The following is a 15,608-nucleotide window of genomic DNA, read 5'->3' as shown; positions in this document are numbered from 1 at the left end:
TGTGTGTGTTGGCTGCGAATGAGGAAGTGAGCAGATGATGAGGAGGTCCCCGCGCGGCGTGCTGGGTGTAAGCGTTTGGAAGCCGAGCCGTGAAAACACATTACTTTTAGTGTAATGTGACGTTTCCTGGGCTGCAGCCAAGAGAGCTCTCTTTTCTTCCTTCCTCTCTTACAAGCACACGATTACACTCGGCTTGTGTTTGAAGACTTGGCAGACAAACCAACCTGGCAACATGTAACTATAAACTTACACGGGGTTTTTGGCAGACGGCGCGATGACTGTGCATGACGGGGGGGGGGGGGGGAGAGAGCAGGCGGGCTGAAGTGAAAGGAAAGCCTCCTCCGCTGCATTGCTTTGTGGACGGTCCCACGCAGCAGCCAGCTGCTGTGTTTACCCAAGGGCCTTGACACAGTGGCCCAGTTAGCACCTCCAGGCCCCTGTGACACCAGACTGGAGCTCAGCCAACGCAGACGACAGCCAAGAAAACCTGCTAACAATAGACGACTCTCACTGTTCACCTCCACGCCTTCCTCGCTGCAGAGTGCTTTTCTACAAGGAGCCACGCAGAGGTCAGACGCCATCATCCAACAAACCGTCATTTCTCTGCGACGGCTGCAGCTGGAGACGTGTGAGGATGAAACAACGACGACGAAGCATCACACTGTGCTACGGCTCTGACTCGACGCCGCGGCTTAGCTAACTACGTCCAGCTAACTACGTCCAGCTAGCTACGTCCAGCTAGCTACGTCCAGCTAACTACGTCCAGCTAGCTACGTCCAGCTAGCTACGTCCAGCTAACTACGTCCAGCTAGCTACGTCCAGCTAACTACGTCCAGCTAGCTACGTCCAGCTAGCTACGTCCAGCTAACTACGTCCAGCTAACTACGTCCAGCTAGCTACGTCCAGCTAGCTACGTCCAGCTAACTACGTCCAGCTAACTACGTCCAGCTAACTACGTTCTCGTAGTTGTAGAGGCTTCAACACGTTTTTTCTCCTGATTTGCACAACAAAGAACTGCAGACGTTCTCCAGATGAAGAAATCCTACAAAGTTTCATAAACACAGAGCTCTGTCTGTGATTGGGGAAGTGGAGCCTGTCTTCCTGGTTCATGTGGACCAATCAAACCCTGCGTTGTTTTTTTTCTGTGCTAACAAAGAGTGTAAAACTATCAACCAACAAATGATCCGAAAACAATTTAAGAGTTTTCACCACAGCTGCTCAGTTTCATCTGTACTTGAGAAACGGGGCATTCTTTACAAAATGTTCACACCTGAACCAAACTCCTGAAAAACCTACAAAGGCAAATAGTCTCAGTATAGCGTCGTCTGCTTCTTCCTCGTCATTCTTTTTACTAAACCTTATTAAAAACCTGTTTTGCATAGAAAGATAAAAGTCTGAGGCATGAAACATCGGGTTACTCCTTGCAGCCAAACTCCGGCACTCCTCTGACTAAACGTCTTTGTTTCAGCTTAGACAGTTCTCTCTTCTCTCTCTTGCAGCAGCTTTTGGAACTTTTCCATATAATCCATCATTAAAACAACATCAAACATTTCCCCAACCTCAGTTACTCATCACATTAGAAACACTTGGATAATAAAAAATCCTGTTGATCATGAAGACGGTGAAACCTTACAGGTGCTCGCGCTGGACGGATCAGAGATTTGTTTGACTTTTGAAATGGTGTGTGTTAAGAAGGGATCATGTGATCAATACACAACTTATAAGAGAAGCAACATGTTACAAGGACGACAGGGGCTTCCTTTCTGTGCCAAGGGTCAGTGCAGCACACAGTGTGAACAGTAGTCTTTACACATGTGTACTGTACGGTCACTATATGCAGCCAGCCTATATAAAACTCAAGGAGACTTTGCTCAGCAGTGTCATATGACCTTGTCTCTATTTCACTGCAGCTGCCCAAAGGCTGGACGTCTTTGTTTCATTTGGCTATTCCCCCCCTCTCTGTTTGCCTTCATTAAAGAGCAGGCGTTGAGATATGCTGAGTGGGAGTGGTTGTAAAGGACGAATGGGGAGGGGGCTTGTGGTTTCACTAGCAGCTGATCAAATTACAGCTGGCATCAGTAGCTCAGTTTCCATTAGGAGCGAGGAAGCCAATCCTCCAGGGTCAATTTGGAGGAAAAAAAAAAAGTGTGACAACTCTAATGGACGCCATTCACCATTTGCATGTAAATGCGAGAACTTTTGCCTTTCAATTCAATTAAAATGGAGACGAGCAGAGTGGGCCTCCGCGGCGATGCGCATGAGGAGTCATCCAAAAAGTCATTTGCATGAAGGTGTTGCAGCAGAGGCCTCGAAACACAAAGGGAGGAGACCCAGTGCTCTTTGCAGGTAGCCACACTTACAGACAAATCAAACGGTGTGTGGAGAAAAGCACAACAAACGTCTTCCTCATGCTGCTCCCCCCCATGTGAGGGGGGGTCGAGACAGAGCATGGAGTGCAGGGCATGCTGGGAAATGAAAATGTATACTTGAGTACTTCCTGTGTCAGGATATAAAAACAAAAGAAATGAAGCCTGATCTGCTCGAGAGGAGGAAGAAGAAGCAGGAACTTTTGATTTTAATCCACCTGAGAGATCAACACCATCCAGGGTCGATTACCACGACACTCAGCGCTCAACCTCTCGTCCCGTGCCCGTCGGAGTTTACGCGCTTGGTTCGGTGTAATCTACTTTATTTTCATGTCAATACTTTATCATCTATAGAGCTCAATGGTGACCGCCAACTTTTTACTTGTTCCTGAAGTAAACTTCCCCGTTCAAATCCTCCCTTGATATTTCCCAAAATCCTTAAAGCCTGTAACCATGACAACCAGCTACCCCAATACTTGTGACTATAAAACATTTCATTGGGAACAAAAACTGTGTAAAAAAAAAAAAAAAAACAGAGAAGAGGCAAAGGTACAAGACTGTGTGCATGTTTTTCCTTCCAGAGTCAAAGAACTACACATCCCACAATGCATTGTGAATGATCCCTCTTCTTCTTCTGAATTGTAACTTTATACTGTTAATACAAGTGTTGTAACATCTTGTAGTTTGTGTTGTTGATTATATAAATTACATTCACTGCTGCACAACAAGGTTATTAGCATATTTAGTGTTAGCTCACTAGCTAGCTAGCCATAGCGAAACCATCCATTAGCATACAGCGCCAAGGGCGGGAAACATTGCGGTTGAAACAGGGAGCCCCACCAACCAATCAGAGGCGTCGCTGTGACACTCTATGATCGTGGGCAGTGTAGTTCTTTTCCCCGATATCGTGATTAAACCGTGTTGTTCTTAAATCGAGGAGCATTAACCATCGTTTCACACTCAGGTAGCTCGTGGTCAGTCTACCTGTGGTGGTTATGACATCATGGCTAATAATCAAATCTTTTATGGAAAAGTTAACGAGGTTTTACTTCCTGAACCCAAACTGTTGAGCCCTACTCAGAGATTTAATGTCGCTGTTTACGACTACTTCCTGTCTGTTTGTGTCTCTGCTGGCTCATAGAATCAAACCGAGCTCGCCTGAGATGTTTTTGGTACATCGGTGTGGAGCGCAAACATCTATTAAAGACCCTAAAATGTGAGCGCGGGTGGGGACATTTTTCACATGCCAGTGTCATTTTCAGATTTACTGGATTAGTGCGCTTTAGTCGAGGTGTAATCGTGCTGGCACAGACTCGAGTCTCATTTTGTGCTGACCTGCTCTTAACAGCCAAGTGTGGACGATTCCCCCCCGCCCAGAAATAGAGGTATTGAATTTAGTAGGGAGATGAAGGGGGGGGGGGGGGATGGGGGGAGGAGATGCAGTTAGTGGTCTGGTTGAACACACTACACTGCCCCACCCAGAGGAAACATTCCAGACGGAATTAAAGAGTTAACTCTTCAAACAGTGAACATTCCCACCGGGGGCTCCCAACAAGAGACGGGGGGGCTTGATGGGGGTGGGTGGGTGGGTGCTTGTCCGTGTCGTATTCGGGGCCCTGATTGGTGATCTTTCAATTCATTTCACTCAGTGTCGCAGGGGCTGTAAAAGAAAAGAGCCAAAGGGCCTGAAGGGGAGGAGCTGGATGGGTGGTGCAGCCAGAAACACTTTTTTATTTTTATTTGTCTGAGTCCCGTAGAGCACATCTGCTGCCGGCAGCCGGGTGGAGACTTCCCGTGGTCAAACACACGGGTAATATGGCGGTCATGACGACATAGAGACCTCTGGATCTGGACTGTGTTGGGTTACTCATTCCTGGATTCACAGACTTTAATCCACAATGATTAACAGTAACACTTAACATGTTAACTCTCACCTGTTAATATAAGTGAAATATAAGCCACAACATAGCTGGTTGTCATGGTTACAGGCTTCAATCTCTTGATATAAGGAGTTTATGAAATGTCAATGGAAGATTTTGAGTTTTCATTTGTTTCAAAATTGACGCAAAGTCATCAACTAAAGCCGTCACAGTCGGGATCCATTAAGCATCGGGCAGAAATAAAAGTCCTTTAAAGGAGGGAAGCCCTAACCGAGCAAACATCACACAGAATCAGCTGCACGTATGAACGAGGAAACATCACAGCTACGCTTCATATCGATAAACGTGTTAACACTTCACCCCGCACTGAGCCGTGAAATCTGCTGGACTACATAAAACCCTTTTTGGGACCAGTGTTGTCTTTAATGTGTTCATTCAGGATCAGTTCTTCTTCTTAAAGTCAAAGTGAAACATAAAAACAGGAACAGAGAGAAAAGGAGGAGGAGGAGGAGCTAAGCCTAAATGTTGACGAGAATTTCTCCCAATGAGATTAAAGCAAAGCTCCAGTTAGCCGCCATTAGCCGCCCTGATCTATTGTGTCGTCGCCAAGGAGACGATTTGGGGAAATTCAGTTATCCATTTAGCGTCCGGGCAATTCATCACGCCGGCCGATAGTAATAAGATTTAACATTCATGGAGTCGTCCTGATGACAAAGAACCCGAGATGAAGCAAACACACAGCGAGAGATTTCAATTCACAAACAGAAATGAAAAGACGCGTCAACATGAGGAACTCGTTCTTAGGGTACGGTTACGGTGAAATTGTTCAGACTAAAAGGACATAAACCAGCACGGCTAACCACAAATATAACGTCGTTGTGTCGCCATAAAGCGCGTTTAGACGGACCTGAGCACCACGGTTTTGATCCGATGAGCATCCTGTTCTTGTGTTTGTGCACATCAGATCCTGATGTCAGAAACCAGGATGAGCCCAGAAAGAAACTCTGAAAGAAAACAGGATGCTGTGTCATGTATACTCCTCACCCCGGTTTCTGACAGCTGACGACTACCTGCACAGACGCCGCCTCAGAGGAGTGACTCATCAGCAAAACAAACATGGCGGCAGTAACAAAGAATGTGAGTTTTATCTTTTGGTAATGAAAGAATGAAATATAATCTGAGGTTTAGACGGAGAAAGCATCGACATGCTGACAGCAGTCAGAGGTGAGGACTTGTTTAATATCTGCTGTCACTCTCTTCTCCCAGTGCTGGAAATCAGGTGGAGACGCCAAATCTGCAACGCCATGTTGGCGTTTAATCATGCTGAGCCTTCAATAATCCACAGCGGTCTCATTCCTCTCAGATTTCTAAAAAATAAACATCACAGACGCCTGCACAAAGATGAAAAGATGCAGTAATCATAAAGCAGGATTTGAGTATTCATCACGTCTACAGGGAGATGAAGAACCAGGTTTCTCTGTGTGCAGGTAAAGACCAGATCCTGAAGATGATCAGAACCAGGATCAGGATCAGACTCATGACCTGGACTACTCAGGTCCATGCAGACTCAGTCAGAGTAAAAGAGTCTTGTAGCGATCCTACGTCGTCATTGGTTCAGGTAAAAAAGTGTAACAGCATGGTCCAATGAGATGCACAGACTAGCTCATCATCACCTTTTCACCATTAAAACCTCGCCCTCCTTTCATGATGCACATTGCACGTCTCCTACATCAGACGGGAACTACCGACTTGTTGTTCACCGTTTCAGTTCTTCTTTTTCACTTCCTGATTAGGTCATGAAATAAGTAATAACATAAACATGAAGGTCTCATGATGGTCAGCGTTCTCAGAGATCGATATCCGTCCTGCATATTGAAGCCTGTCCAGGCAGAGCCACAGGTTTTTAATGGCCCTCCGCCTCGCTCATCATTTCTAATCTGCATGACCTCCATTTGCAGGCGGTTTGTACAAACAGGGGTCAGACAGTAATTCCATCCTTATTGCATCAACAGGAAGTCCAGTAAAAGACTAAGTAGACCATTTTGAGAGCCGCTGATAGTCATGGCGTCTGAGACATCAACATGAAGAAAGCAGGTCAGTGCGTGTACAGCGCGCTCAGCGGGCGCAGAGGCCTACGGACTCCCACTGAGGCGCGTGGCGGTACTATTGTATGATTCTCACACATCCAGCGGGCGTCCCCACAAACCCTGCAGAGATCGCCTGATAGTCCAGGGGAAAGAGTTGTTCCACATTCCACTGTCAAAAGGAGTCCGACTCGAGTCCATTTGCTGAAAACAATGTCCTCCTCATCTATCATAAATGAAGCATAAACGAGGCCAAACATTCCAGCCTCTAAAAGCTCGCACACGATCCTTTATTGATCTCTGCGCTGCAGCCGTGCAGCTCCCCACTTCCTGGCTGATGTGTTGCTGGGGCGACAGTTAAATTATGCAACAGCGCCGGCTTAACAGACAGGCCTCAGTGCCTGAGCAGCAGAGGAAGAGGAAAAGGAAGAAGAAGAAGAAGAAGAAGGGATCAAGCAGATGATGGCGGGGCTCAGCAGAAACAAATATCCAGTTGGACCCTGAATGTTTTTCTCCTGAAATAACCAGATTTTTTAGGTTTGGAGCATTTCAGGATCCACAGATCATCCAATCAGGGCACAGGAGTTATCGTCCAGCCTCTCGGCATCAAACCTGCTACATTTATTACATCTAAAATATGCAATCAAGTCATCCAAGCTCAACCTGCTCACATGTCAGACCTCAAACGATCAGAGACGTTCTGATACAAACACAAACCCAGAATGAGTCTACAATCTGAATTTGCAATTTGGAAAATAAAGACACAACAGAGAAGAGAGACCATCGCAGTCCAAACACCCCGAACGAGCTAAGCTAACATTAGCATCAGCTCGCCTGCTGTCCCTCTAGATGTGATGTGTTAAAACATTTGAGTGAAATCAGCTTTTTAATGTGAGAGGTCGTGCAGGTAAAGAGATTCTAAATTTATCCCAATAATTTAAAAATGATAAGACTCAAAGAAGACATGATTTCCCCCTCAGTTTGTGCACATTGAACCTGTTTGATGGAGGCCCAGGTTTAACCGCCTTCATGCTTCATCACCATCAGATGAAGCTGCAGATAACCATCAGCTACCCTCAGATTCACTGCTGATGCTTTAGAGGATAAAAAAGCTTCAGGAGGGAAATTATAAAAAACACAACATCAGAGTGAAACCTGCAGAGCAAAAGACGAGCGGACTTCCTGATTTCTGCATTTGAGAACTGTCAGAAACATTTGTGATGTTGGTTTCTCAAACTGTAAAAAAATAACATGTTGCCACCTCTCCTGGCGAGCATTTCTCAAACGCCGTCTTCATCTGAGAGACGAGAGACGACCTCCTCTCTCTGTGATTACAGTAATGCAAATGTGGACACTCTCTGCCGGGCGGACTCCACTTTGTCTCGTTTGTCAGAATGAACAAACAGCACAGGAACATAAAAACTTGGTGCACCTGCAGAACAAAAAGCCACGTCGCTCCCACGCCACCTGTAGCAGCGAGGACGCCGGACGCTCCGAGACGTAGCGTCAGCGCTAACATGGAAGGACGCAGTTTGTGTTCTGCAGGCGTGATTAAAAGTCCATTAATCACAGGGGGATTATCAGAAGGAGCAGAGGGGTCTATGGACATGTGTGTGAGCAGAAGGGGAGGGGGGGTGGGGGGGCGGCGGTGGATTACAGGGGTCATGCAGCCTCTGTCCCACCGCGGCCTGCTGCCCGCCCCGTCTCTCTCTCACCACGCGGCGCCTTTGTCCGTCCCCTTGTTCAACATTCATTTACTCGGCTGTTTAGGACGCGGCTGAGGTCACCACACATACATCACTGACAGGAACACACTGGCTACTCGTGCTCGTCCACTCCCTTTTGACCCCCATCGCCGCCCCCCATCCCCCCTCCAGCCCGACAGTCTCTTACACTGGAAACCCCTTTGGATTACAGTCCGGCTCATCAAACAGTTGTCAGTCAAGTGTTGCTGCTGGGCGAGGGCTGAGCGGTCCCTTGTTACGACACGTCGATGTATGCGCTGGTTTGTTTGTTCTTGTTATGCAGAATGTGACTCATGTTCCAGACATGAACGTTTTTAATATGACCTCCCCCGATTTCACATGTTCCCAGTCCACAGATTCACTGAAGCCCATATTTTCAGATTCAGATTCTCTTCACTGTCCCAACAGGAGGGATTTGTTCTGCACATTGTTAAATTTGAAGTGTTCAGATATGAGCGAATGAACGACTTCAAGATAAAAGTCAAGTTTCTGTTACACAGTTATGATATTATAAATTCAAACGTTGATTTCTGGGGGCATCAGAAAACGGTTAGAGTTGTTGTTAATGGATCCCGACTGTGACGGCTTCAGTTCATGACTTTGCGGAATCAAAATGAAAACTCAAAAAATCCTCCATAAACTCCTTATATCAAAAGATTGAAGCCCGTAACCGTGACTACCAGCTACCCAATAACTCCTGGTAAGACTACAAGGTACAAGACTGTGTGCATGTTTCCAGAGTCAGGGAACTACACATCCCACAATCCTTTGCGAATGATCCCTCTTCTTCTTAAATGTAACTTTAGTCGTTGTTGTCGTGTTTATACTGTTAATACAAGTGTGAACAAACAGCTGCTTTCACACCTGCAGAAAACTTCCTGAAACAGCTGAATGTTTCTCATCCAGCCTCCTCGAGTGAGCTGATGTGAAAAGACAAATATTCTCATTACAGAGTCGTATAGAGGACTGGCTTCAGACTCTTCTCCTGGTCTACAGGTGTTGTTGATGTGTTTGAAGTTAGCTCACATTGAGGGTTAAAGAGCACAGCAGTATCTCATGTGTCCTGTACATTAGCCCCCCCCCCCCTTCAGCTGGTCGTCCCACCCCCCCCGCCCCGACACTGCTTTGAACAGATAATAAATGTGCTCCTGAGATTATTACAGAGGCCGGTATTTGTGGCATCTGCCAGGCTTGTCTCTGGCCTCTCCAAGACAATGACATCAAAAAAAAAAAAAGGTTCCCCCTGCCTCCACTGTACCCCTCCCCCCCCCCCCTCCCCTCAGAGCTGCAACCTGAAACTGCCTGAAGAGATGAGCCGTCATTAAATACTGCAGAGCTGACATAATGACAGGAAAGATAAAAGAGAGGAAACAAAAAAAAAGGCCAGACCAATTCTCGTCCCATAATGCCTCCCCCCCAGGGCCCGGCCCCGCCCCCTCCTCATAAAAGACACCAGGCCACAGCACAGATAGGGACACACTGGTCAGCGACAACTCTGCTGCTGTGATCTTCTGTCCGGACACACAAAGCCGCCGCGTCCACCTCGCACAATCATCACAGTCCACAAAGCTCGCTCACTTCCTTTCATTGGATGTTTACGTCGAGCGCGGGGAGCTTTTTAAACGCTCTGCACACAATAAAACCACGATACGATACTAGTCAAAATCATAGTTTGTCGATACCACGGCAACAAAAACAGTAAACACACATCCTACAATTCACTTAGCAGACGCTTTTATCCAAAGTGACGTACATCAGAGAGTAAGAACAACACAAGCAAGGATCTAGAAAAAAGGGAACAATGTCAGTAAGAGCAAACGATCAGCTTTGAGTCTGATTGGACACACAGGTGCTGACAGGAAGTGACCAGAGGCAAAGCACAACATTGAGGGCAGTTCTTGAGAGCTCTAATCAGTATAGAAACCATCTTATAAGTCGTCGTTATCAAACAAAAACCATCGTCATTACCATCATCATCATCAATAATATGGAGACCATCATCATTAAGTTAGTAGGTATTCATGAAAGAGCTGGCTCTTTAGCTTTTTCTTAAAGGTGCAGAGGGACTCTGCAGATCAAATGGAGTTTGGAAGTCCTGAGCGACCAAAACTGCTAAATGTATTTTTTTTTAATTTACCAGACAAACTCGGGCACGCTCAAAGAATCCGTCTAGTCGTCAGACTTTTTAAACATGTTAACAAGTTCGTCCAACTGAAAAAGTGCAAAGTTTGAATTTCTTGAAGTCGGACTAACACACACTGAGAATGAGGTCAGGGTGTCGGATTACTCCTCCAATGTGAACACCTCAATCGGAACCCAAACTGGTTCTGAGCACGCTCCACAGTTCCCACGCCGGACTTTGACCCCCTAAAAGACTAGACGACGGCGTCAACATGGTCAAACGCTACCAAACAGGAAGACACAGTTTGAGTTCAGTCTGATGAAATGTACAGAGCTGTAACATCGATCGTGTGTTCAGCGCTCCACATACCAACAGTTTGCTGCTTGTTGACTTCTCTGTCTGATTGTTCGGTGACGGTCGGACATATTTGGTCCGATGCTTCTAAACTAAGACGGAGACAGAAATCCAATGAAATCCCTTAATAAAGCTTTAGCTTTACTTTAAAGGCTTTATATGTGATGTTTTGATCCAGCAGATGTCGCCCTTGAGCACCAGCATGAAACCAAAACAACTTGCGCTGCATTGTTATGTTAGCATGCTAATGCTAGTGATCTTTATTCTGCTCGTATCTTCACACTGCATGTAAATTTACCTGAAATGAGCGTGATCTAGAAACACAGTTAAGCAGTGAGTACAGTATGTTATTCTTCTTTTCTCTAGTCCCTCAATTAAACAACTTTTATACACGAGGGGAGGAGTCAGCCGGCCGTCCGGGCGATGTAAACAAAGTGAAGATAGGACTCTGAAAACTCTGAAAACATCACAGACAGTGGGACTCGGGTGTTACACCCATTGTAGACAGTCATGACTCACAGAGTTATTTTCAGAGGATATACTTGATTTCTACATTTAAGTTTAAAATCACACATTAAAACTTTAACTGCGTAAACGTACTGATTCTGTATTCTATTTGTGCACATTAGACGTAACTCTCTTTTGTCGCAGCAGCTTCAGGTTCAGAATGTGACAGAAGTTAAAGTTTCTGAACTTCTCGATGTTTTATCAAAATGTGGTGTTTAATAGAATAGGCTCCTCCTCCTCCTCCTCCTCTCTGTATTCCTCTGCCGTCCCTAAATTTGGAAATGAGTTTCGGGGGAGGCAGCATTCAAAGACATTTGCCTTTAAATAGACAGTAATAAAATCCAGACACATGATAGTCCAGCCCCCTCAGCCCCGCTGATCAGGCTCAGATATGTCCTCTGTCACTGCCCACTCTTGTGCAACCGGTGCTTTTTATATCAGCTGCAGGCCGCTGAGCTCTCTGGAACTTGTAATTTCCCAAGCTACGATGCTAAACCACATGAAGCTGGGCTCGGCTCCCAGTTGGCATTCCAGCGTCCCGTAACACAGCGCTGAGGCAATATTTACCTTCAAGGGAAAGTGCACTTGGCACACAGCCGAAACTCTTAGAGTGAAGGCGGGCGGGCGGGCGGGGGGGTGTGGCGGCGGGTTGCTACCGTGGTGTGTGTACTACAGCTAACCTTCCCACCCACCCAAAATCCTCCAGCTGACCCGGCCAACCACCCACAGCCTCACAGCGTGCAAACCCTGCCCCGCCTGACTCCGCTACCTGGATCCGAGCCAAACCAGAGCCTGAGCCAAGTGCCAAGAGGGACAGAGAAGAGAGAGACACACACACACACACACTGGATGTGAGCGCAGAGGGAGAGAGGCAGTGAGTGTGAACACATTGCGCCCCAACCTGGCCCGCTGCCAGGACTCACTTAGGAGCATTTTTTTTAAGCCACAAAAGCCAATCAGCGGTCGGCCGTCCACAGAGATTTGAAGTGTCTCACAAAGATACAGCTGGAGAGGTTTGTCCAACAGTCCAGATTAAGCAGTCACTCACAGCAGGGGGGGGGGCTGCACTGAGATATCAAACAACACACTCACACAGGAGAGTGACAGAGGCCTTTCTCTCCCTCGGGTCACAGCGAGCGAGTGCAGAGCGCTCTGTGGCGGGTCGCTAGTTTTAAGGAACGTTTGTAAAACAGATTAGAGTCTGCAGAGCGATCGTGTCAGGAGGAGATTCTGTGCTCGAGGGTAAAGATTGAAGGACATCAAAAACAGGAAAGTCAAAGCAGGACTTAAACCAAGGGAGAGGAAGCGTGGCGGCGTGGAGCCCGAGCGGTGCACTCACCTGTCTGAAGTGATCCTCAAAGCCCCAGTCGGCCTGCCCGTTAGGAGACGTAGCGGAGTGAGGCCCCGCGGGAGAGAGACCCTCGTCCGGTTCCTGCTTCACCCTGATAGGCGGGGACGCGACCCTCTGGAGCGCCGATACGGAGTAACCGCCGTACGGACGGGCCGGGATGCGGGCGGCGCTCTGCTGCAAAGCGAGGGTCTGCTTGCGGAGAAACTCCAAACCGCTCGCGCTCCCCTCGTCGTCGTCGCTGCCCTCGTCCCCCTCCATCATTTCGTTGTCGTCGTCGTCGTCCCCGGAGTCCCGGCCTCTGTCCTCGTCGTCCTCCCTCTCCGAGTCCACGCTGCTCTGATTGGACACCCGTGGAGGCAGCCCGCCCACTGGGACCCCGACGGGCAGGCCTTTGCCCATGAAGCTGGCCCCAGACGCCCGGGCGGCCGCCAGGATGGCCTGCTGGGCGGCGACCTGCTGAGCGTACATGATGTGGGCCTCTCGCAGCTTCCTCTCCTTGCGCTCCATTTCCAGGCGGGCCTGCTGCTGGCGCTGGAGCTGCTCCATCACCGCCTCCAGCTTCATCCCCCCCGAAGAGGTGCTCTGAGGAAAGGCCACACCGGGGTCCTGAGACATGCTGGGCTGTGGGAGGAAGAGAAGAAGGAGTAATTTTTTACATAATGAATACCCTAACCTCCGAAAAACATCCAGAAAAAATCATTTGAATTGAATCTCATAATTCTGTTTTAGACGAGACGCCACCAGGATAATAAGTATTTAAGGTTTATATATTCTGGACAAATACACAACACACAGAGGAAATGAAAACAGCCGACCAATACAAGAAGAGTTTACAGCGGATGCTAATTAGCAACATGCCTCTCTAGAAGGACTTAAAGTGTGAATAAAAGATTCAAACAGTTAGTGCTATGAGGTCTGATTTAAACATGGAAACAAAGAAAACAAGAACAGATCATCCAGCCTCAACAGATTCTGAAAAAAAAAAACCTGCAAAGGGTCCAAAGCTAAAACCAAGTGATCTGCTGCAGAAGAGTCAGAAAAGTGAACATGATCCCACAGCAGGTCTGATGTTTGTTAGCTCATATAAACTGTATATAAACAGTAAATATATATATATATATATATATATGTGGGGTCTAAACTTTCAGATCTACCAGCTGAGTTTGTGTTATAGCAGAGTAAAGCTGTAACCCGGCCTGTTAGAGCACAGAGGACTAAAGCATTAATAAAAAAAACTGTTCATGTCGGAGGGGGTCACCACACACACACACACACACACACACACACACACACACACACACACACACACACACACACACACACACACAGCTACATGTTAAATCACTACACGTCCCAGCAGTCAAACACTCAAAAATAATTTGATGATAGGACTGAGAAAGGAGAAAATAGAAGTATTTCGCAGTGAAACAGTAACAGAGTGAGATTAGAGCCGCAGCTCATGCCTGTTAGGAAGGAAGGACACTAAAATGATCCTGAGCGTTTAAATCCAGATACAGTAAAAAAAAACTTCCAATGATAAAACAACAAGAGGAGAAGTTGACCTCTAGTCACCTTTGTAAGATTAATAAAGATTCATGAGAGGGAAAAAAAAAAAAAGTTAAAAGTGTCAAAGTTTTCTGCCACATCCTCAAAAGACGCGGAGAGCGTCCGCGTAAAAACCCCCAAAGCGCAGCACAGGGCTGACGTGAAATAATCCAAAAGTAACCTACCATAGAGGTCAAATTTACTCTGTCTTCTTTTATCGTACGGAAAGTGAAGCGTCAACGTCGAGCAGGCTTATAAAACGAGGTTAATCGATTGTTTGGAGCTCGTTTGTGATCAGAGGAACGGAGACGGACATCGAGCAGGACTCACCATTTGTGCCTTACTGCTGCCTGAGTTGTCCACCATCCCTCCTTCCTTCCTAGGCTTTATCCTCTCCTTCTTCCCTCGTTTCTGGCACTCGTTCAAACACTTGTAAACACACTCACTCTCTCACACACACACGCACACGCGCGCACACATACAGAGAGAGAGAGAGAGACAGAATCGCTGTGCACGCAGGTTCGTGTTGACTCGGAGCAGAACGGCGCAGTGATCTCTCCTCAGGCCGATGTTTGTGCCTCTTCTTTCCCCGCCGATTTTCCTGATTTTCTTCTTTAATGGAGAGGGGGGAAATGAAAAACGCCTGGAAAATGGCCAGATCTCATATCTCGCAGAGCGCTGAGGTAACTCCCTTCAGTCGGTTTTTTTTTTCCTCCCCTTCAATTGACACCCACCCCCCACTCCACCCCCCCCAGCATGGCGCACAACAGCCTTTAGGCCCGCCCAGCACAGCAACAAGTCTCACAGCCTTTCAAGTCTCATGACACTCTGAGCGGGTTTACCTGTAAGTGATCGATCACCTCATGCACCTTTATTTCTGTAGAGGGGGGGCCTACGTCATGATCTCAATTAAAAAAACACCTTTAAATGCTTTTCTCTTCACATTAAATTCATCGATACTTCTGACAGTATCAGAGAAAATGTTTATTTTTAAATCCCTCTTTTCCCCACGTGCGACACAAACACACGTCACACAGTTTAAAACTTAATGTTCACGTTTCATGACGTCGCAACATTTAAATAAAAGTCAGCAGGGCCTCGTGCTTAAAGTGTGTCACAGAGGTGATACTCTGATGAGTGCAGCTCGTGCAGTTTAGCTCCATGCTGCCCCCTCGTGGCGGTGAGGGGGCAGCACACACACACACACACACACACTCACACACACACACACACTCGCGCGCACACACACACACACACACACACACACACACACACACACACACACACACAGGTCAAAGTGTGAACATTGCAGTTCAGACATTTTCAAACGAGGAGAATTTCCATCATGAAACCGAAGCTGAAGAGTCCTGATGGCGTTGACAGTGACGGATCATCAGAGGGGCAGAGCGGTTGTGACACGCGCCCCGTGCACAGAGGCTACGGTCCACATCCCAGTGGCGGTCTTGGGTTCAAACCCGACCTCGGCCCTTTGTTGCACGTCGTCCCACCGCTCTCTGCTCCCTCTCCTGTCTCTCCTCAGCTGTTCGATTTGATAAAAGACAAAAATCACCACACAAAAAAAGGCAGCAGAGCCAGCCGTGGTCTCCTTGGTTGCCTCACGTGAACGAAACTTCAGGAGCTTGAAGGAGGGGGG

General features: G+C 47.3%; 1 protein-coding gene across 2 annotated transcripts in view; it reads right to left on the bottom strand.

Annotated features, from left to right (window-relative positions):
- LOC132979178 (AT-rich interactive domain-containing protein 3B-like) overlaps nt 1-14,680 on the bottom strand; it is a 63,805-nt gene extending 49,125 nt beyond the window's left edge. Inside the window, exons 1-2 of one of the 2 annotated variants that reach the window (XM_061044762.1) lie at nt 14,285-14,680; nt 12,398-13,030 (exon numbers count right to left, since the gene is read on the bottom strand). In XM_061044762.1, coding sequence (XP_060900745.1) covers nt 12,398-13,030; nt 14,285-14,320 — 669 coding nt within the window. In that variant the 5' untranslated portion in view covers nt 14,321-14,680. Of the gene's footprint in view, nt 1-12,397; nt 13,031-14,139 lie in introns of both variants that reach the window. The other variant, XM_061044770.1, reaches the window with a different exon arrangement.
- Nucleotides 14,681-15,608: the final 928 nt, after the last annotated feature.

Source organism: Labrus mixtus, chromosome 1 (genome assembly GCF_963584025.1).
Source record: "Labrus mixtus chromosome 1, fLabMix1.1, whole genome shotgun sequence".
In the NCBI taxonomy this organism is placed as follows: Eukaryota; Metazoa; Chordata; class Actinopteri; order Labriformes; family Labridae; genus Labrus; species Labrus mixtus.
This window is presented reverse-complemented; position numbering and strand designations above follow the sequence as displayed.